Raw genomic sequence first — 21,021 nt, forward strand, 5'->3', positions numbered from 1 at the left:
TAAGGCTTCTTTCACCCAACATAATGGTTTTGAAACTCATCCATGTCATTGTGTGTATCAGTGAATTTTTCCTTTTCCTTCTTTTAATTGCGAAGTTGTATTCCAACAATATATGATGTTTATGTGTTCTGTTGATGGGCATCTGGAATGTTTCCAGGGTTTTTCCTCCTTTATTCTGTTACTGTGATGAATTACATTTATTAACTTTGCAGTGTTAAATCAATTTCCTGTTCCTCTTGATCACAACATATTATTCTTTATATATTGCTGGAAATTGTATTTCTTGTGCATGGCATGTAGTTGGGTCTTCCTTTTTATCCAGTCTGGGAGTCTCTGCTTTTTACATGGAGGGTTATTCCATTTATATTTAATGCATTTATTAAAGTGGTTGGATTTCAGTTTTTCATTTTGCTATTTTCTGTTCTACTTTTTTTTATTTGTTTCTCTTTTCCTCCATTTCCTGCCTGCTTTTGGGTTAATAGAGTATTTTTTACAATTCCATTTTAATTTTTCTGTTGTTCTTTTAGCTACAGCTCTTTGTACTATTATTTTGTGGGAGCTTGGTTGACATAAGAATTACAATATATATCCTGAACTTTACAGTCTTCTTTAAGTTAACATTGTACCCCTTCATGTAAAATATAAGAACCTTGCCACTGTAATTCCATTTACCATCCCCTGTCTTCTTTGCTCTAGTTGTCATATGCCTTATATCTATATGTGCTATAAATCCCACAACACAGTGTTACAATTTTTGCTTTAAACAGCTAACTGTATTAAAGTAATTTAGAGGAAAAAGCCTTTTATATTTGCCCACTTACTTACCATTCCTGGTGCTCTTCATTCCTCCTGAATGTCTCCTTTGGCCCAAATCAAATCCTTTACCAATTTTTGTAGTGCAGGTTGACTGGTGATGAATTTGCTTAGTTTTCATTTTTCTGAAAATGTTTTTAATTTGCCTTTATTCTTCCCCTCCTTTATTTTTGTGGGATATTTTCTGGATATTGAAATTCTGGGTTGACTTTTTTTTCTTTTCAATATTTTGAAGATGTCATTCCAGTGTTTTCTGGCCTCCATTTTTTCTGATGAGAAGTCAACCTTCCTTCATGTTGTTCCCATGTATGATGTATGTAATATGGGTTTTGTTTTGTTTTTTTCCTGGCTAATTTTAAGATTTTTCTCTTTATATGTATTTGGTTTTAAGCAGTTTGGCTGTGTTGTACCTTGGTGTGGTTTTTCTTTGTTCTGCTCAAGGTTTGCCAAGTTTTTCAATCCATAAATTTATGTCTTTTACCAAATTTGGGAAACTTTCAGCTCTTATTTCTTCAAAAATTTTTTCCCAGCCCCGTTTCTCTCTACTCATTCTGGGATTCCAGTTACATGTATGTTAGACCTTTTGGTACTGTCCCGCAGATCACAAAACTGTTTTTTCTTTTTTTCAGTTTTTTCTCTCTTTTTCAAATTTGATGATTTCTGTTAATCAGTATTCAAATTTATTGACTCCTCTGTCATATCAAATCTGTTAAGCCTAGCCAGTGAATTTTTTTTTTAGATATTGTACTCTCTAGTTCTAGAATTTCCATTTAATTCTCTTTTGTAATTTATGTTTCTCTAAAATTTACTATTTTTCTAAATTCATTTTGAGCATATTTTCTCTGTGGGCTTGACCTTACTTGTAAAAAGAGTTTTAAAATCCTGTGTTTGCTATTCTAAATTGGAGTCATCTTGGCCTGTCTTCATTGATTATCATTGTTTCTCTTTCACATGGTAACATTTTCCTGTTTTATCTTACATCGAGTAACTTTGGATTATATCCTAGATATTGTGAATAATTCATTATAGGATCTCTGGATCCTATTACATTCTTTGAGGAGTATTGATTTTTTGTTTCTTTTAGCAGTCAGTTAAATTAGCTGGGCACAGACTCTAAACGCTGTCTTCCTTGTAGTGAGCAGCAGCTGAAATCTCTAGTCTATTCTTTTGGGCTTAGACGGGCTGCTTGGATTCTGCTTTGAATATGTACTTCGTGAGTCAGCCATAGATTAGGACAGAATTTATGTGAAGAACTGAGGATTCTGTCTGTGACCCTTTCCTTTCTGGGGTTTTCTTCCTCACTTGTTAGCTGATGTGTTTGTCTCCACCCTGCCTTCTGATTTGCAAACAGAAAGACTGCAGTTTTTATTTCAGAATTTTAGTTGCCCCCTGAGGTATGCCTCAGACAAAGAGCCATTAAAAAAAAAAAAAGTGGGGGAAGCATACTCAGTGTCTTTCTCATCTCCTTGGTATTGCTTTTCCTCCAGTTTCTGCCTGCTTTGTGTGCATTCCAGTGCCTTCAGGTCTTTCTTTTTTTTTTTTTTTTTTTTTTTGCGGTATGTGGGCCTCTCATTGTTGTGGCCTCTCCCGTTGCGAAGCACAGGCTCCGGACGCGCAGGCTCAGCAGCCATGGCTCACGGGCCCAGCCGCTCCGCGGCATGTGGGATCTTCCCAGACAGGGGCACGAACCCGTGTCCCCTGCATCGGCAGGCTGACTCTCAACCACTGCGCCACCAGGGAAGCCCTCTTTCTTTTTTTTTAATGTTTTGTTTACTGTTCATAATTGTTATCTATAGGAGAATTGGTCTTGATATCACTGGAAGCAGAACTCTGTTCATTTATTTTAGGCATCTTTTAAAATGTTATTGTATTTATTTATTTCTTGTCTGCATCGGGTCTTAGTTGTGGCACACGGGGTCTTAGTTGCAGCATGTGGGCTCTTTGTTGTGGCATGCTGGTTCCAGAGCCTGTGGGCTCAGTAGTTGCAGTGTGCAGGCTCCAGGGTGTGTGGGCTCTGTAGTTGTGAACAGGCTCCAGAGCACATGGGCTCTGTAGTTGTGGTGCACAGGCTCTCTACTTGTGGCACACGGGCTCAGTAGTTGCGGCATGCGGGCTTAGTTGCCCCATGGCATATGGGATCTTAGTTCCCTGACCAGAGATTGAACCGGCGTCCCCTGCATTGCAAGTTGGATTCTTACCCACTGGACCACAGGGAAGTCCCCCTGTATTATTGTTAATGTTGGTTGTTACTAACAGGGTACAATGTTACAGTCACCAATAAACACACAAATGAAGATTAAATTTCTTGTTTGAAGTTTATCCTAGTCCTTTGTCCTCTAAAGAATTTATGTAGTTTGTAAATGTGCTTAATGACATAAATATAAATATAAGAGAGGGAACAAATCTTAGTGATGATTCCAGCCATTATGATTCCAGTGAGAAAAGCTTTGTCATGTTACTCAAGTATAGGAGTTCATATATTATTGTGGTTAAAGGTTTCATTGATATCGAAGCTCAGATAGGTAACTGGAATAGCAGTACTCTGAATTCCACTGTCAACCTTATCTAGAAATTAGGATCAATCTTGAATTTTTTTGATACTTAATTAATTTTCTTAGTATATATAGTCTTTTTTTGAACTATTCATAATGTTTGACTTGTCACTCAAGTAGTTTGATTCAGATGTACAATATTTTGATCATGTTGATTTAACTTTTAGTTGCCATATTTTTACCCAAGGAGAGGTTAATCTTTGTCCTCAAGGAAGGCCTAATCTCAGGTGGATCATAATGGGTTCACAGGGTGTCAGATGTAAAAAAATATTACCACAGCATTGCCAAGAGCTGATGTTAATGAAAGAACTACGCTAATTCATTAACCCCCTTCATTCTGAACTTCTGCATGGTCTTGGTGGCTTTAACACAAGCGCCCTGTGGCAAATCGGTGTCTAGAATAGGTGTGAGAACAAGGAAGTATTCTTGCCCAAAACAAGAAGGAAGGGCCCAAAGCAAACAATAGACATAATGAGAATCAGTTCTCTTTTATGTTCCCTTTTTTGTTTTTGTTTGTTCTTCTAAAGGTTCTTTTTGAAGGGGGATTCCCGAGTACCTTTGTTCTGTGTAGAAATCTGTGATCTTTCAGTTTATTCTTAACCCTTTGGGGCTAAGCCTAATAAGTCGGCTTAATTTAACACCTTACACTTCCCCTAATGCTCCTCATTTCAAGGTGTCTTTTTTTTTTTTAAGGTTATCTGGATTATATTTAGTGTTTTAGAACTTCATGACAACTTTGGTTATCTTCAGTAGCTTTATTTAATAACCATGATTGCACTAGAAAAACCAAATGGTGCCTAAACCACAGTAGAACAATGTTAGTGACAGTGGTTGGGGCCACTGAGAATTTAGCTGACCAACATGTAACTTGAAAACTTGATGCATGTGCCGTGTCTGACATAGGGTATTTCTTCTTGTCTTTTTCCCCCTGATCTGTAGGAGGCCCTCTTCATTGCTCGCTTCAGTCCTCCGAGCTGTGGTGTGCAGGTGAACAAGCTGTGGTACAAGCCTGTGGAGCAGTTCATCTTACCAGAGGTACAGGCTGTGGTCCCAGTGCAGGCCACTGTCGGCCTGAGGGTGTGCTTCCAGAGGCAGACACTGCATATTCTCCTGCCAGGACAGCTCTCCAGAGGTGGATCAGGCTACCAGCGGGGATGTACTAAGCTGTAGCACTCTGCATTCCTCCCTCCAGAGAGCCGCATCATGCCCCAAAGGTTCCAAACCACACTTTGAAAAGCGTTGCATGTTACCATGGTTTATTTAGTGGAGTAGAGAACTGCATGAGTGCTCTAGTGACAAAGGATAGTAATAGGTGTGGTTGATAGAAAGACCAGGCACAGGTACCATTTGAGTAAATCAAATAGTTTGCCTATCTAAAGAATAGGGGGGTGGAGGGAAGTGCAGACATGATAATGGCAAAGAGATTGGTCACATTTCCAAGATAAATAAAACTTCTCCAAGTAGTGGAAGTTGTTTGAAAAAATAACTCTTAGGTAGGGACCACCTCAGCTGCCAGGTGCCCTCATCAGCCCTGGAGTTAAGCCCAAATGTGGTTGTATTACACGGTGTATTACATAGCTGGACATGAACACATTGCTCATCCATCAGCCTCAGCCTTTCCAGGCTATTGCAGTCTTGTCTGAGTACATTTCTGAACAGCATGCTCTGGAACCACAGTGTAAGGGTCAGTTTCCCGGTCATCTCTGGCGGTCACTTTAGATGAGCTCTAGTTGACAAGTTCCCCCGGCGACATGAACGCTGAATTAAGATGTGGAAGCTGGATGATTGACCAGCCCTGCTGGCTAACCAGGAAACATCTTGCTACCACCAGGCGTGTGGGTTGCTGTTCACATTTATGCAACAGCAAAGTCACACATTTTATAAGGTGCTGTGTATCTTTGGAGTTGAGTACATGTAGTTAAACTTTGCATGTTAATTCTGTGACTGTCAAAGGAGCTCCTTTGTTTCACCTATGGGTACCTCTGTTTAAAAGCATTTTACAGAAAAGCAAAACTAAAACAGACTGGAAAAAATTTTCCAGTTTCTCAGTGTTATAAAAAAGACTGTAGTGAACATCCTTACACTCTGTTTTGTGTACATAACTGGTTATTTTAGGATGAATTGTTGGTTCAAATTTCTGCACATTTTTGAGGCAGATAATTTCTTTCTGGAGGACAGTTTAGCAGTTTATGTCAATTTGAATAATCATCAACGTTATATGAGAATGCCTATTTACCTATATGACCTTTTAAAATTTCATATATGAACTTTTTTTCTTGTTAAAAATGAAGTATGTACCATCAAAGGTATCTCTTACTCTTAATTAAAAGTAGTGGCTCAACTAAGTAGTATTGGCCAAGTGTTGGATCTCAGTTTTTGAAGGAAGCCACTCTTTGGTTTGTTTACTCATTGACTCAAAATATTTATTGAGAACTTAGTATATGCCAAGCACTGGGGCTATTTGAGATGTAGTTCAAAGATCCCTGCCCTTAAAGCAGCTTATGTCCAAGTGAGGATAGAAGAGCCAGCACTGATATTCTGCTTAACTTGCTGTGTCCCAGGCACAGCTGTAAGCAGATTTCCTGCACTGATTGGTCCGCTCCTTTAGGATTGAAGCAAGTCATCAGTGAGAGTCCTGCCTTTCTACTCAGAACCAGCATGGGCAGCACCTCACTCAGACTTTGTGATTCCCAGGGGAGAGGAGTGTGATTCTGAGGGACCAGGAGCACTAGCATTGTGTTAGGTGCTCTCCAGAAAGGTCTGGAGCCTGCTGGAGGATTGATTTTCACAGACGACTCATGCGGGTTGGCACAAACAGGAAAGGAAAGGCTGCCGCGCCTGGAAGGCAGCGTGGGGTGGCACATTGGGGTGCAGGTGCCTGAGCAGCCACCTGTGGGTGAGGTTGAGTCCCTCGCTGCCACTCGGTGGCTCTGTGACCTGGAGCAAGCTCCTTCGCCTCACTGCGTCTCTTCCCTCCTTTGTAAGAGGCACCCGGTTCAGAGGGTTACGCTAGGGCATAAATGATTTCCTAGATGGAGAATGTTTAAAACATGCCACCACACGGTGAGCATTCGGTAAATAAATGTGAGCTGTCTTCTTCACTGCTGGTCCTCCTCTGGACTTGTGGTTCCTGTTCTTCAAAAGCGGTGTCTCTCCCCCGGGCCATTTGGCCCCAGGGGACACTTAGCAGTGTCTGGAGATAAGCGGTGGAGCAGCGCCGGCATCTTGTGGGCAGAGGCCAGGGATGTTCCGAACATCCCACATCGTACAGGACACGTCCCCACAGCAGAGAATTATCTGGCCCCAGATGTCAGCGGTGCGCAGGTAGAGAAACTCCAAGAGGAAGGAGTCACAGTGTGGGGCAAGGAGAAAGAAGATAAGCTGTAATATTAACTTCAGGCTAATCACAGTCGTATGGGGCCTGCTCCATTATCTTGGTCAGCCTCGTAGAAAGAATTACAGTTTTTGATGAGTCGACAAAAAACCATTACTTTCCCTTAGAATGTCCTTGTCCTTAGGAAATACATGCTGAAGTCAAGGTGAAATGTATTTTACTTTCAAGCGATTGAACAACAAAGAACAAGAGAAAAGTATGTGTGTCTAGAGACAGAGATAAAGCGCATGTGGCCAGGGACTTCCCTGGCGCTCCAGTGGTTAAGGCGCCGCGCTTCCACTGTAGGGGGTGCAGGTTGGATCCCTGGTTGGGAACTAAGATCCTGCTTGTTGTGCGGCGCGGCCCAAAAGTTAAAAAAAAAAAAGAAAAAAAGGCACATGTTGCCAAATGTTAACAGCTGGTGAGTCTAGGGGATTTGGGTGGTAATTTCAACTTCTGTAGGTTTGAAGCTTTTCAGAATAAAAATTAGGTTGGGGCAAGGAGCTGCCTTCCTTGCCAGTGTTCAGGATGGTATATATGGCAGTAGGTACTCAGGACAGGAAGGACTCAGCCAAGTCAGGTAGTGGCTGTTTTAGTTATTAAGACTTCTACTGGCTAAAGCCTTGTGATCTTTATTTCTCTTGACGCTTTAAGCTAAACTGGCTTTTGGTTTTTCATTACATCTGAATAACATTTTTTCCTTCTATAAACACGCAGTTATTTAATAGTGTCTGCATCTGGGGGAGTAGGATTATGGATGATTTTTATTTCCTTCTCTCTGTGTATCTATTTTCTAAATGTTCTGAAATAAATATATATTAGCTTTTATTAAAAGAAAAAAATAAACTTTTAAAGAGAATATATTCTTTCCTTTTATACAAAATCCTATTTTTGTTGAAAACCTGTTTAATTTTATATAGATACTCATTTTTGCTGCCTCAAGCCTAATTGGGCTTATTTGCACAGAAAAAATGATAGTGCTGAATGAGTTTGCCTGCCTGTCATCAGCAGAGAATGCCCGAAGAAAAACAGGTTGTTGATCCCAGTTGCGAGGGAGAAGTGGTTGATTTGTTCATCATCTTATTCCTTCCACACTTCACAGTCGGCTAGAGTAACGTCAGCAGTATGGCTTATCAGCTAAGCAGGGCTCTTGCACTGTTTTCGTCGTGTGACTCACTAAAGCATAAATCTCACTGGGGGTCGCAAATTTAAATGGAGACTGCTATGTGTTTCTTTTAAAATATTTATTTCTCTAATTTCATATTTCTCTTAGTGCACCTGAAACCTGAAACTAATTTCAATAAAAAGACTATTTTCATTCAACCTGAGTCACTAGAGACAGTATTGTTAGTATCATGGGTACTTATATACTTATTTTTTATGAAAGTTGAAATTCTTTAGAGGTAGTCATTTCTCCAATCCACAAGAAATCGTTAACAGTTACAGGTACAAAAGTACTGTGTATGTTTAAGCTACTCTGTTGGTTTGGATGACGAGTTAGGAATAGGACACAGAAGAATGGACAGCATAGGTTGCACATAGCTCACTTACGTTATGGGTGAGAGGACTTATGAGAGCTCATTTTTCCAACCTATACCGTGCTGTTCTTTCCTACCTTTTCCTTTGGTTTTATGATTTTAGCAGGGAATTGCCATAAAGAAGCTGTTTCACATCTGCAGAGATTCCTAGCTTTGTGATTACTTTGTATGAGAGTAGAAAGTAGGCATGTGAGAGAAGTGGGGAATAGAAATTTAACTGTGCCATGGAGCAGGTACAGGGAAGGTGGAGAAGGTAGAGCCCCTCCCTCCTCTCATAACAAAAACAACTGGTTATCAGTTGAGTGAATAAAAAAGCAGGATCACTTTTTGGGCCAATGAGTTTTTCTGGTAATTACTCAGTTTAGTCAACATTGTTGATGTTATATAACAACCCAGTCAAACAAAATGGAGTTGGGTGCCGGGCAGAGTCAGGTGCCAAGTGTCAGTTGAATGGACTGGGCAGAGAATTACTTGATTTGTCATCATATTTGCCAGATTTGTAGTTTCAAGGTGAAGCTTTTCTGAGGTCACTATAGCTTTTACTTTGGTATGGTTCATTTGGAACTATAATTGCAAAGATTCCCAGTGACCTAACTGCCACCTCCAGGGGACACTTACCTGGAGTCCTTACCCTAGTTGACTGCAGTTTTCTCTTAGCTTATATGATATGCATTCTTCTGGTTCAGCTTAATCTGGCCCAGTCCTTCTTCCCAGTACGTAACTTCATTATCTCCTCTTTCGTTTTCCCCTTAAACATTAATCATTAGGATCTGACACCCAGCCTTCTGTTTATTTTACTCATTCTTCCTAGACAGTTTCATCTATTACCACCTGTTTACTGCAGCCCAGATTTCTTATGAATTCCATACACACTTCAGCCACCTACTGAACTCCTCCACTTGGAATGTCCCCTGGGCGTTCTATGGTGATAGCATCTCCAGCCCACCCATTCTCATCTTCTCCTGTATTTTCAGTCTTGGGTCATAGTATCTCCTTTTTCTCAGGCACCCAAACCAGAATCGTGGGCTTTAATCCTCAATTCTCATATCCAAGCAGTCACTAAGTCCTATAATTTCTTTCTCCGAAACTTATTTGGTATCAGTCCTTCCAAACTTTATCACTATTAAAGTTTTAGAAGAAAGTAAAGTATCCCAAGGGGAAGAGGTCGTTGTTGCCAGGAGAAAGACACCTGATTAACCCAAAGCAGCCTCACACAGTCAAGGGTCTAGGACTTAGCTTTTGGGTCCTAATGCTGACCTTGTGGAGTGTATAAACCAGAATATCTATTGATTCATGTTCGATGGGTGTTAACTCATTAGAGTGGTTTGAATTCTTGTGGCCACTAGCTAGGAACCTCCTTCCTGATATGTCAAGGCACCTAAAAAACAATCTGAACCGTACTTGGTTTGGGAATTGAATTTGATTACAGCAGTGGGAGGTGGTGGGTGTTTTTGAGAGCTGCCTCATTCAGGTAGGATGTGACCAGAGTGCTTTATATCTTCCAATTATTCCATCTCCCCTTAGACATTGCTACTTGTTGCCAAAATTCTCTCTTAGACCAGCTTTCCTATAGTGTTTTAAGGTATTGATTTTACTAATTAAGCTTCAACCTTAGAGCTCTTCCCAGTTATTGGAAACATTGTTTCTTTTACTATAAGAATTTAATTAGTTCAACTCAGAGGGCAGTCTCTTTAAATTTATTTATTTATTTAATTGAGATATAATTGACATACAACATTATATTAGCTTCAGGTATACAATAAAATGATTCAGTATATGTATTTGTTGCAAAATGATCAACACAAGTCTAGTTAATGTCCATCACCAGACATAGTTACAAATTTTTCTTATGATGAGAACTTTTAAGATCTACTCTCTTAGGGGCTTCCCTGATGGCGCAGTGGTTAAGAATCCGCCTGCCAGTGCAGGGGACATGGGTTCGAGCCCTGGTCTGGGAAGATCCCACATGCTGCGGAGCTGCTGAGCCCGCGAGCCACAACTACTGATCCCACGTGCCACAACTACTGAAGCCCACATGCCACAACTACTGAAGCCCGCGCGCCTAGAGCCCATGCTCCGCAACAAGAGAAGCCACTGCAATGAGAAGCCTACGCACTGCAAAGAGTAGCCCCCACTCGCCACAACTAGAGAAAGCCCGCATGTAGCAATGAAGACCCAATGCAGCCAAAAATAAAAATATAAATAAATAAATATATTAAAAAGAAAAATCTACTCTCTTAGCAACTTTCAAATATACAATACAGTATTAGTAACTACAGTCATCAGGCTGTACATTACATCCCCAAGACTTATTTTTTTGTAAGCAGAAGTTTGCACCTTTCGCTCACCTTCACTCGTTTTAGCCACCTCCCACCACCCACCTCTAGCAACCACCCATCTGTTCTCTGTATCTGTGAATTCAGTTCTTTTTGTTTATTTTAGATAAGTGAGATCCTTATGGTATTTGTCTTTTTCTGTCTGACTTATTTCACTTAGTGTAATGCCCTTGGGGTTCATTCGTGTTGTCACAAATGGCAAGATTTCATTCTTTTTAATGGCTAGTAATATTCCACTGTATATAGATACCATATTTTCTTTATTCATTCATTCATTGATGGACACTTAGGTTGCTTACATGTCTTGGCTATTTTAAATAATGCTGCAGGGAGCATGGGGGTGCATATATCTTTTTGAGTTAGTGTTTTCATTTCTTTTGGATGAGTACTCAGAAGTGGAATTGCTGGATCATATGCTAGTTCTATTTTAATTTTTTGAGGAACCTCCAAACATTTTTCTGTAGTGGCTGCCTCAGTTTACATTCTCATCAACAGTGCACAAGGGTTCCATTTTCTACACATCCTCGCCAACACTTGTTATTTCTTGTCTTTTCAGTACTAGCTGTTCTAACATGTATGAGGCGATATCTCATTGTGGTTTTGATTTGCATTTCCCTTATGATTAGTGATGTTGAGCATCTTTTCATGTACCTGTTCACCACCCATATGTCTTCTTTAGGGAAATGTCTATTCAGATACTCTGCCATTTTTAAAAACTGGCTTCTTTGGCTCTTTGTTATTGAGTTGTTTGAGTTCTTTATATATTTTGGATATTAACTCTTTATCAGATACATGATTTTGCAAATATTTTCTCCCTTTCAGTAGGTTGCCTTTTCCTTTTGTTGATAGTTTCCCCTGCTGTGCAGAGCTTTTTAGTTTGCTATAGTCCTACTTGTTTATTTTTGCTTTTGTTGCCTTTGCTTTTGGTATCAAATCCAAAAAATCATACCCCGAGACGGATGTCAAGTAGCTTACTGCCTATGTTTTCTTACAGGAGTTTTCTGGTGTCAGGTCTTATGTTCAAGTTTTTTAACACATTTGAGTTGATTTTTGTGTATGGCATAAGTTAGTGGTCCAGTTTCATTCATGTTAAGCACGTGGCTGTCCAGTTTTCCCAACATCATTTGTGGAAGAGACTGTCCTTTCCCTGTTGTATATTCTTGGCCCCTTTGTTGTGAATTAATTGACCACATATGCATGGGTTTATTTCGGGGCTCTATTCTGTTCCACTGATCTATGTGTGTGTTTTTCTGCCAAAACCATATTGTTTTGATTACTATAGCTTTGTAATATAGTTTGAAATCAGGAAGCATGATGCTTCCCACTTTGTTCTTCTCTCTCTAGATTGCTTTGGCTATTCGGGATCTTTAATGATTCTATACAAATTTTAGGATTGTTTGTTCTATTTCTGTAAGAAATGCCATTGGTATTTTGATAGGGATTGCACTGAATCTGTAGATTGCTTTGTGTAATATGGACATTTTAACAAGTTTTAATTCTTCCAATCTATGATCATGGAATATCCATTTATTTGTGAATGGATAAAGAAGATGTGGCACATATATATAATGGAATATTACTCAGCCATAAAAAGAAACAAAATTGAGTTATTTGTAGTGAGGTGGATGGACCTAGAATCTGTCACACAGAGTGAAGTTAAGTCAGAAAGAGAAAAACAAATACTGTATGCTAACATATATATATATGGAATCTAAAAAAAAAAAAAGGTTCTGAAGGACCTAGGGGCAGGACAGGAATAAAGATACAGACGTAGAGAATGGACTTGAGGACACAGGGAGGGGGAAGGGTAAGTTGGGACGAAGTGAGAGAGTGGCATGTACTTATATATACTACCAAATGTAAAATAGATAGCTAGTGGGAAGCAGCTGCATAGCACAGGGAGATCAGCTCAGTGCTTTGTGTCCACCTAGAGGGGTGGGATAGGGAGTGTGGGAGGGAGACGCAAGAGGGAGGAGATAGGGTGATATATGTATATGTATAGCTGATTCACTTTGTTATAAAGCAGAAACTAACACACCAGTGTAAAGCAATTATACTCCAATAAAGATGTTTAAAAATAAATAAAATAATTCTGAAAGAACATTCTTAGTATATAAAATATACAGTATTAAGATAATTTATTAAAGCTTATACAGATTAATAAGAAAAATATAAAACTCAGTAGCTAAATGGCAAAGAAGCATGACAAGGCAATTCCCAGAAGAGACTGTAATTCATAAACATCATTAGAAATCAAAAGAATCACCAATTAAATGAGGAACCAGGACTTCCCTGGTGGCGCAGTGGTTGAGAGTCCGCCTGCCGAGGCAGGGGACACGGGTTCGTGCCCCAGTCCGGGAAGATCCCACATGCCGCGGAGCGGCTGAGCCCGTGAGCCGTGGCCACTGAGTCTGTGCGTCCGGAGCCTGTGCTCCGCAACGGGAGAGGCCACAGCAGTGAGAGGCCCACATACCGCAAAAAAAAAAAAAAAAAAAATGAGGAACCATTTCCTTAAATCTACTAAATTAGCTTAACTTCTTTTACTAATATCCCATACTGGGAAGAGGACAATGCAACTGGCATTCTCATAAATTGCTAATGACCCTACAGGTAGAATTTGTTTTTGAAAAGCAGTTTGGCAGTGTGTACCAAAATCCATATAAAGTATCTCTATTCCTGTCCCAGTAATTTCACCTCTGGGAATTTATTTTAAATAAAAAACAAAGTATTGGGGAAAAATAAACATCTACACCAAAACATGCCTCACATTATTTTAGTAGCTGTTTGGTAGTATCCAGATGTCCAACGGTAGGGAGATGTCTGAGTGAATCAGGATGCATTCACTCAGCAGTATTGCTACAAGTACTTGAAAGAGAGCAGTTGTAACAGCGGCAGTCGCATAAGGAAATGCCTTTGATGCAATGGGAAATGACGGCAGCATGTAAAACTGTCTGTAAGGTCTTTGTAACTGTTGTTTTAGATGTGCTCTAAGATATACACCAAAATGTTAGTATTGGCGTCTTAGTGGGCAGTAAAAGTTATAGTCTTAGAAAAAATAAACTCTTCTCTAGAAACTTACTTAAAACCTAAATGACAGCAATAAAGAAACTGACTCACTGTTCATCTTTCCACAAAAGAGCTTCGAAGGTACAATCGTGTGGGAGAGCCAAGACCTCCAAGGCCTTGTGTCAAGAAATCTCCACAAAGTGACAGTCAATGATGGGGGAGGAGTTCTCAGAGTCATCACAGTAAGTCGTTCATTTTTTAAAGGTTGTTTAGCACACTTTAGCATTTTTTAATATGTAAAAGTGTTTTTAAGTTTACTTTTACATCAACTCATATGGAACAATGAATCTTACGTATTTTAGAACATATACACTAGAAAATGTTGAGGCACCACATAGTAAAGATGAAAAGCTCAAATGTTCTGTGATTTTGTAACTTCAACCTTAGTGAATATATAGTTTTGCCTAAATCTAGTGCATTTTAGAAAGTGCGATGTTTTATTTCTTCATAGTTTTTAAGTTAATGTTCTTTTAAGTTCACTTACTCTATAGTATTCAGAATATTCACTGTCTCACCTTGATAGTATGATGTGAGTTACAATACTATAGATAAAAGTATTAGAAAGTAAGGTTGAGTATTCACTTTCATTTATGTTGTTGGGATTTGTGACTTTTATTTTTCATTTACCAAATTTTCTTAAAATTTGAAACAGTTTGACAATAAAATTCTCAAAGTGTAGGATGAAAAAGAAGGTGTAGGCAAACTTAAAATGGTGAACTTTAAGTAAACAAGTGGTACATGTGCTGCTCTCACACAGAATTGTTCTCCTTGATGCTCTGATCTAATGATTAGGAAAGCACTTGGCATTTAAGGTCACAAGCTTAGTACAGTCCGTTAAATATTAACCTTATTCACGTAAATTAATCCCTGAATTTGAAATGAAAATCATGTGGTTTGTTATTACATGTTCAGAAAACATCTGCTGCACACTTCTGAGCCAGGCACAGTCATGGGCAAAACAGGCCCATTACTGGCCCACAATGGAATTTATAGTCCAGTGAGGGGAAAAGACACTAGACAGATAGACCCACAAATTCATGTGTAATTACAACCTTAGCCTTGTAGGCCATGTATCAGGTTTCATCCTTGATTATGAAAAGTCCTTTATTTAAGATACAGTGTTTTAAGGATTTATAGTTTTTATTCTTTCCTTATTTTCAAAGCAAGTGCCTTTAATATCTTGCCTCCTCTTCTGTGTATGAAACTTAAAAATATCCAGAACATGCCAGAATTCTATACTGCTCAGTTGGTTGCACAAAAGGAAATCAGTTTACTTCTGAATTGAGGGTTAGATTTAAATGTAAAGACTCAAGTGATCTGCTCTGGGGGTGAATATGGTTGTGGAGGGCAGTGATGGCTTAAACACTCAGCTAACCTAAGAAAAAGTCAGATAACTTAGTAGCCTATTCTAAGAAACCCATGTAGAGCTGGAAGTTTTCCTAAGTCTTGCTGCCTTGCCAGCAAGTAATCATGTCAGAAAAATTTTAAAGACAAAATAAAAGCCAAGCTGTGACCTTTTAGACAGAAGTTAATAAACATAAGGTACTGTTAAGTACTAAACAAGCCAAAACAGTATAGATTGTACAATTTAAAAAAAAAGAGTGTGCAATCTTTTGTAGACGTACAAGGTTGGAATCTGTAGCGCTCACCTTTAGAGATTTCCTCTACATTCAGCTACAAACCATATTCTGAATTGAATGGCGATTTTCCCCCAGTCACTGCAGAACACTGTCTCTCTACTGGCCTTATTAAAACATTGCTTTGTACAGGGACAGCTCTGCTAGAAGGATCTGTTCAAAGAGGACTACCCAGGCAGTAAGCCCTCTTGACCACCCATCAAGAAGAAACGCTGTAAACATGCTGAGGCGTGGCTGTGACAATCCCATCCAGCCCGCAGCAGCTGGATCGCTGGTAGGGTGTTAAGTTGGGGTGGAACACACAGAGGTGAGGTCCCTCACTTTGAGTAAGGGCCTGGGGTAACCTGTGAGGTAAAAGAGGTAAATCTCGTAATAACCAAAGATGCTCCACACCTTAGCGGTAGAAGGGACTGTTGTTGGCTGTTGGTACAGTGGGCACCTTCAGCAGCATCAGTAGTCAGTACGGCTCGGGCTGAACTGTTTGCTTAGAGGGCTTGTCTGCCTGGTAGCTGTCACTTTGAAATGTGCTTGGGTGTATTTGAACTCACGGGCATTTTCAATCTCCACGAAATCAGAGGTGGTTATAATTTTTTTTAAGTGGTGGAGTTCGGATGTAAAAGAAAATTGGTCTTGGTAATAGTGTTGGTAGCTAGTTCAAGAATACGTGATTCTATGTAGGCTGGAATTCTGAACACTAATCCGTAGATTACTGTGTGTACCTGATCTTGGACATTGGAATTAGACGACAAAACTAGAATGCTGATGTCATCCTGACAGCCTAAGTCTAGTGCATCAGCATCTTAGATGGATTTATGTGCTGTGGCGTCACATTATGAATTGTGCCAAATCAGTTTTCAAATATAAGAAATGTGTTCTTAGTAATAAAACACCAAGCACTTCTATTCTGGTTTCTTTCAGGCTGGGGAGGGTGCCTTGCCTCATGAATTCATGGAAGGTGTGGAGGGAGTTGCAGGTGGCTTTATTTATACTATTCAGGGTAAGTCAACTGGTTAAAAGTTGAAAAACATACTGAATCTCACCTACCTCATCTTCATACTTTTGACATCAAAGCTAATCTTTTTTTTTTTTTTTGGTCATTAAAAATAGTAGCTCTATTGCTACCTAATTCACATACCATATACTTTACCCTTTTAAAGTATTTGATTCAATGGCTTTCAATACATTCAGAGTTCTGCAGCCCTCTCCACCACCCCAAAAAGAAGTGGCTGTGTTTGTCTTCTTGAGTGATGCTCCTGAAAATATCCACATCAATGAATCCTGTCAGTGATCTCTAAGAAAAGCTGTTGTTGATGGGGTTGCTCTTGGTCACTTGTCCTGATCATCACCTATGGAACAAAGGTGCCTAGTAGTGCATCATCTGGCTTCTGAAATCTCTGCAGATCATGGATTCCTATAAAAGAATTAGGACACAGCTTCCCTGAAGGCACACAGTGACTTGGGGAAAGCAGAGGCCGTATTCTGAGAGGCAGGTCTTCAGGGGTCTCCCTTAATAGTGCAGGGTTGAGGATGGGGCAGACCCCTCTGTTTGAGGCCACTACAGGTAGTCTGAAGATGTGAATGGGCTGTGGCTTTTTTCAGTTTCTAGCATCTTTATTTATACAGTGTTTCCTCATAGAAGTATTTCTATTCTTACATCACCCCTAAGGGTAGGCTGGAATAGGTACACAGGTTTTACCCACAAACCTGCCATTAAAAATAGAGATTTAAAATTTACTGATCCTTAATTTTAGTCCAGAGATTTTTCATAAAACTGTGAGACCACTCTGCTAGGGAAGGTATGGACTTAGCTCACAGAGGCTAATGGCTCAGCCCTGGGGAGGACTCAGATCGGGTGGTCAGGCCAGTTTCTTAAGCAGCTCACACCGGGGGGCCGGGAACAGGTGTTACACACCATCTGACTTCATGTCTAGCGACTTCCTTTCTTTTGCCAGTTAACTCATGTATGTACCATCAAGAGTCTTTAAAAACTTGAGGGGCCCTTGAGACTTCTGGCACTAAACTGTTCTACAAGGAGCAACTACTGTACCCTAAACAACTGTTTGTCTTAAGTTTTCTCCCACTGAGGCTAAAGGATTAAGGTTGGGTGAGGAAAATTCCTTTCAAACAAGAGAGAAATAACTCAAGTGTTAGGCTAAAGGAATTAAAATGAATAGACTTTTCTTCTCATGTACTGGATATATCTGAAAATCTGACTATAATTTTTTAAAATCTGAGGATCTACGTGCTGTTCAGAAGAATCATGTGGTACACAAATTCTCAAATTTTGTTGGGCAGTAGCATCTCTGGCTGGGCCCTACCTCAAGCCTACAGAGTTAAAAATCTTCAGGATTGGAGCTCAGATACCTGTACTTTAATAAGCTCCCTAGATGGGTTTGATGCCTCCAAAGTTTGAGGGGCTGTAAACCACATGATTCTTGTAAATGGCACCTAGACAGATGATCAGATTTAAAACACACACAGAGGGACTTCCCTGGTGGTGCAGTGGTTAAGAATCCGCCTGCCAGCGCAGGGGACATGGGTTCGAGCCCTGGTCCGGGAAGATCCCACGTGCTGCAGAGCAACTAAGCCCGTGCGCCACAACTACTGAGCCTGCGCTCTAGAGCCCGCGAGCCACAGCTACTAAGCCCACGTGCCACAGGTACTGAAGCCCACGCCCCTAGAGCCCGTGCTCTGCAACAAGAGGCCACCACAATGAGAAGCCCGCACACCACAATGAAGAGTAGCGCCCACTCGCCACAACTAGAGAAAGTCTGTGTGCAGCAACAAAGACCCAACGCAGCCAAAAAAAAAACCCAACACACACACAGATATATTACTTTATTACTTTATACTCATATTTTTCAGATATATGCAGAATAAACCAACATGTACAATTTGTTAATGAAAAAGCCTGTATTTCTGCTCTTATCATCCATTCCTATTGCTGCAATTTTATAACACTTTCACCTTCGTTCAGGTGTTAAATTGTGTATATTTATCCTTATCTTTAAAGTGAAAGGACGTTAGAGGAGAGTGTAAGAGTTGAATGGGACCCGAGGTTATTTAGGCCTGTGTTTTTCAAAGGGTTGTTTGTGGTCCACGTGCATCAAAGTTACAGGAAGTCACAGGTTAGAAATACAGGTTCCTGGGCTCTACCCCAGACCTGCTGGATCTTTAGGCTTGGGGCCTAGGAATCTGTATTTCAGTAAACAATCCTGAGAACCACAGACGTAGTCCAGCTCCTCCTTTTACAGATGAGAATGCCAAGGCCCAGAAACGTGTGACTCGTCCAGTACCTCACCGACAGTGGCAGAGGTAGAAATCAGACACAGGCCCTCAGCCCCCACGCCCAGTCTTGCTGTTTGCAGTCACAGAGAGCGGAGGGCTGGATTACGTCTCAGTTTCTCTCCCCCACCCCTCAGTCACTCACTTGTTTAGTTTTCAGAAGTTTTCTAATTTGAGACAGCTGAGAAAATCCTGCGCTAGTGATAGGATTGCTGCCTTATTTGAGGACAGTCCCTGCAGAGATGTGACAAACGATCCATTAGCTTGTGAGGTGGTAATTAAAATGTCTTTTAAGCACATTGGTCATAAGTTTTATTATAAAATATAAATAAACCAAAAATAGAGTGCTATAAGAAACACCCATGTACTTGTTGCTCAGAATTAACAGATGTTTGCATTTTGTCATATTTGCTTCCTTTCTTTGTTTTCAGAGAAATAAGGCATTACAGATACAGTTGAAGCCCCTTCCCTCCCAGTACTTCCTACCCCGTTCCTCTCCCTTCCCCTTGGACAGGAGACCACTGTCCTGAAACTCATGTGTACCCTTCCCATTCTTATTTTTCTACTTTCTACTACATGCATGTGTATACAACTTTTAATAACATACAGTTTTGTTTTGTTTTGTTTTGTTTTTTGCGGTACGCGGGCCTCTCACTGTTGTGGCCTCTCCCGTTGCGGAGCACAGGCTCTGGACGCGCAGGCTCAGCGGCCATGGCTCACGGGCCCAGCCGCTCCGCAGCATGTGGGATCCTCCCGGACCGGGGCACGAACCTGTGTCCCCTGCATCGGCAGGCGGGCTCTCAACCACTGCGCCACCAGGGAAGCCTGACATACAGTTTTGATTCAAGTATTTTATAATTTATACCTGTGGTATCACATTGTATATATCAATTGGCAAGATACTTTTTCTCACTCAGCATTATTTTTTAGTGCCATTCCTCTTAACATCCAAGATCAGGTTAATTTTTTTCTTAATTTATTTTACTGAAGTATAGTTGATTTACAGTGTTGTTAGTTTCTACTGTACAGCAAACCAATTCAGTTATATATATGTATATATATGTATATATATATATATATATATATATATATATACACACACCCACACACACACATTCTTTTCCCCATTCCTTTCCATTATGTTTCATCACAGGATACTGAATATAGTTCCCTGTGCTCTACAGTAGGACCTTGTTTATCCATCCTATAAATAATAGTTCTCATCTGCTAATCCCAAACTCTCAATCCATCCCCTCTTCCCCACTCCCCCAGCCTTGGCAACCACAAGTCTGTTTGTTCTGTGTCTGTGAATCTGTTTCCGTTCTGTAGATGAGTTCATTTGTGTCATATTTTAGATTCCACATGTAAGTGATATCATATCATATGGTATTTGTCTTTCTCTTTCTGATTTACTTAATATGATCATCTCTAGTTCCATCCATGTTGCTGCAAATGGCATTTCATTCTTTTTTATGGCTGAGTAATATTCCTCTGTGTGTGTGTGTACACACACACACACACCACATCTTCTTTATCCATTCATCTGTTGATGGACATTTAGGTCGTTTCCACGTCTTGGCTGTTGTAAATAGTGCTGCTATGCAGGTTAATTTTTTTAACTGCTGTATTCCATTATGTGAACATACCACAGTTTAACCATTGTCCTATTGGTGGGTATTCAGGCTGGTTCCATTTTTTCACTGTCACAAACAATGCTGCCATAAATACCCTTGTGAGTGTGTAAAATAATGTCTCTGGGGATATATCTACAAGTGGACTTAGCGAGTCAAACAGTGCACACATCTTCCGCCTAACTAGGTATTGCTGAATTGTTCCCTGCAGTGAGTGTAGCCCTTTATTCTCCCACCAGCAATGTGTGGGCGTTGCCATTTCCCTACCTCAGAGTTCCTAACTGTGTTGTTAGGTTACCTTGGGAGGAGGGTTAATGCAGTAATGTTACAAGTTCTGGGTCTTAAGTTTGCAATAGCCTTTTTCTTCAGCTCTCTTTTTCCTTCTTAGAAGGTGATGCTCTCTTAAAAAATCTTCATTCTCGCCCTCGAAGACTTCTTGATCATATAAGTAATCTCCACGAGGAGGATGCCTTACTGAAGGAGGAGAGCGGCCTCTATGATGATATTGTGTTTGTGGATGTTGTTGACACTTATCGAAACGTTCCTGCAAAATTACTGAACTTCTATAAATGGTAGGTTATAAAAATGTTGGGTAGGTATTGTTTTATTTTTCTTTTGATGTAGAAACAATTTATCAACATCAAATCACTGAGAGTTTTTAAAAAACACACAAACCTAAGAGCATTGTGCACCTGGGATGTGATCTGTTGTATCCTGGTTCTTTGTGAGGACTGATCTTCTAAAATGCTGCTGCTTTATTATTTCGATGAACTGATCCATAATGTGAACA

At 40.1% G+C, this 21,021-nt stretch overlaps 1 protein-coding gene across 2 annotated transcripts in view; it reads left to right on the forward strand.

Moving 5' to 3' along the window:
- B3GALNT2 (beta-1,3-N-acetylgalactosaminyltransferase 2) overlaps positions 1–21,021 on the forward strand; it is a 58,625-nt gene that overhangs the window by 29,383 nt on the left and 8,221 nt on the right. For both annotated transcript variants that reach the window (XM_082635056.1, XM_082635055.1), the window contains exons 5-8: positions 4,305–4,400; positions 13,750–13,860; positions 16,234–16,312; positions 20,620–20,803. In XM_082635056.1, the coding sequence (XP_082491182.1) occupies positions 4,305–4,400; positions 13,750–13,860; positions 16,234–16,312; positions 20,620–20,803 (470 nt within the window). The remainder of the gene's footprint in view (positions 1–4,304; positions 4,401–13,749; positions 13,861–16,233; positions 16,313–20,619; positions 20,804–21,021) is intronic.

Source organism: Mesoplodon mirus (assembly GCF_964341445.2).
Source record: "Mesoplodon mirus genome assembly, chromosome: 2".
Classification (NCBI taxonomy): domain Eukaryota; kingdom Metazoa; phylum Chordata; class Mammalia; order Artiodactyla; family Ziphiidae; genus Mesoplodon; species Mesoplodon mirus.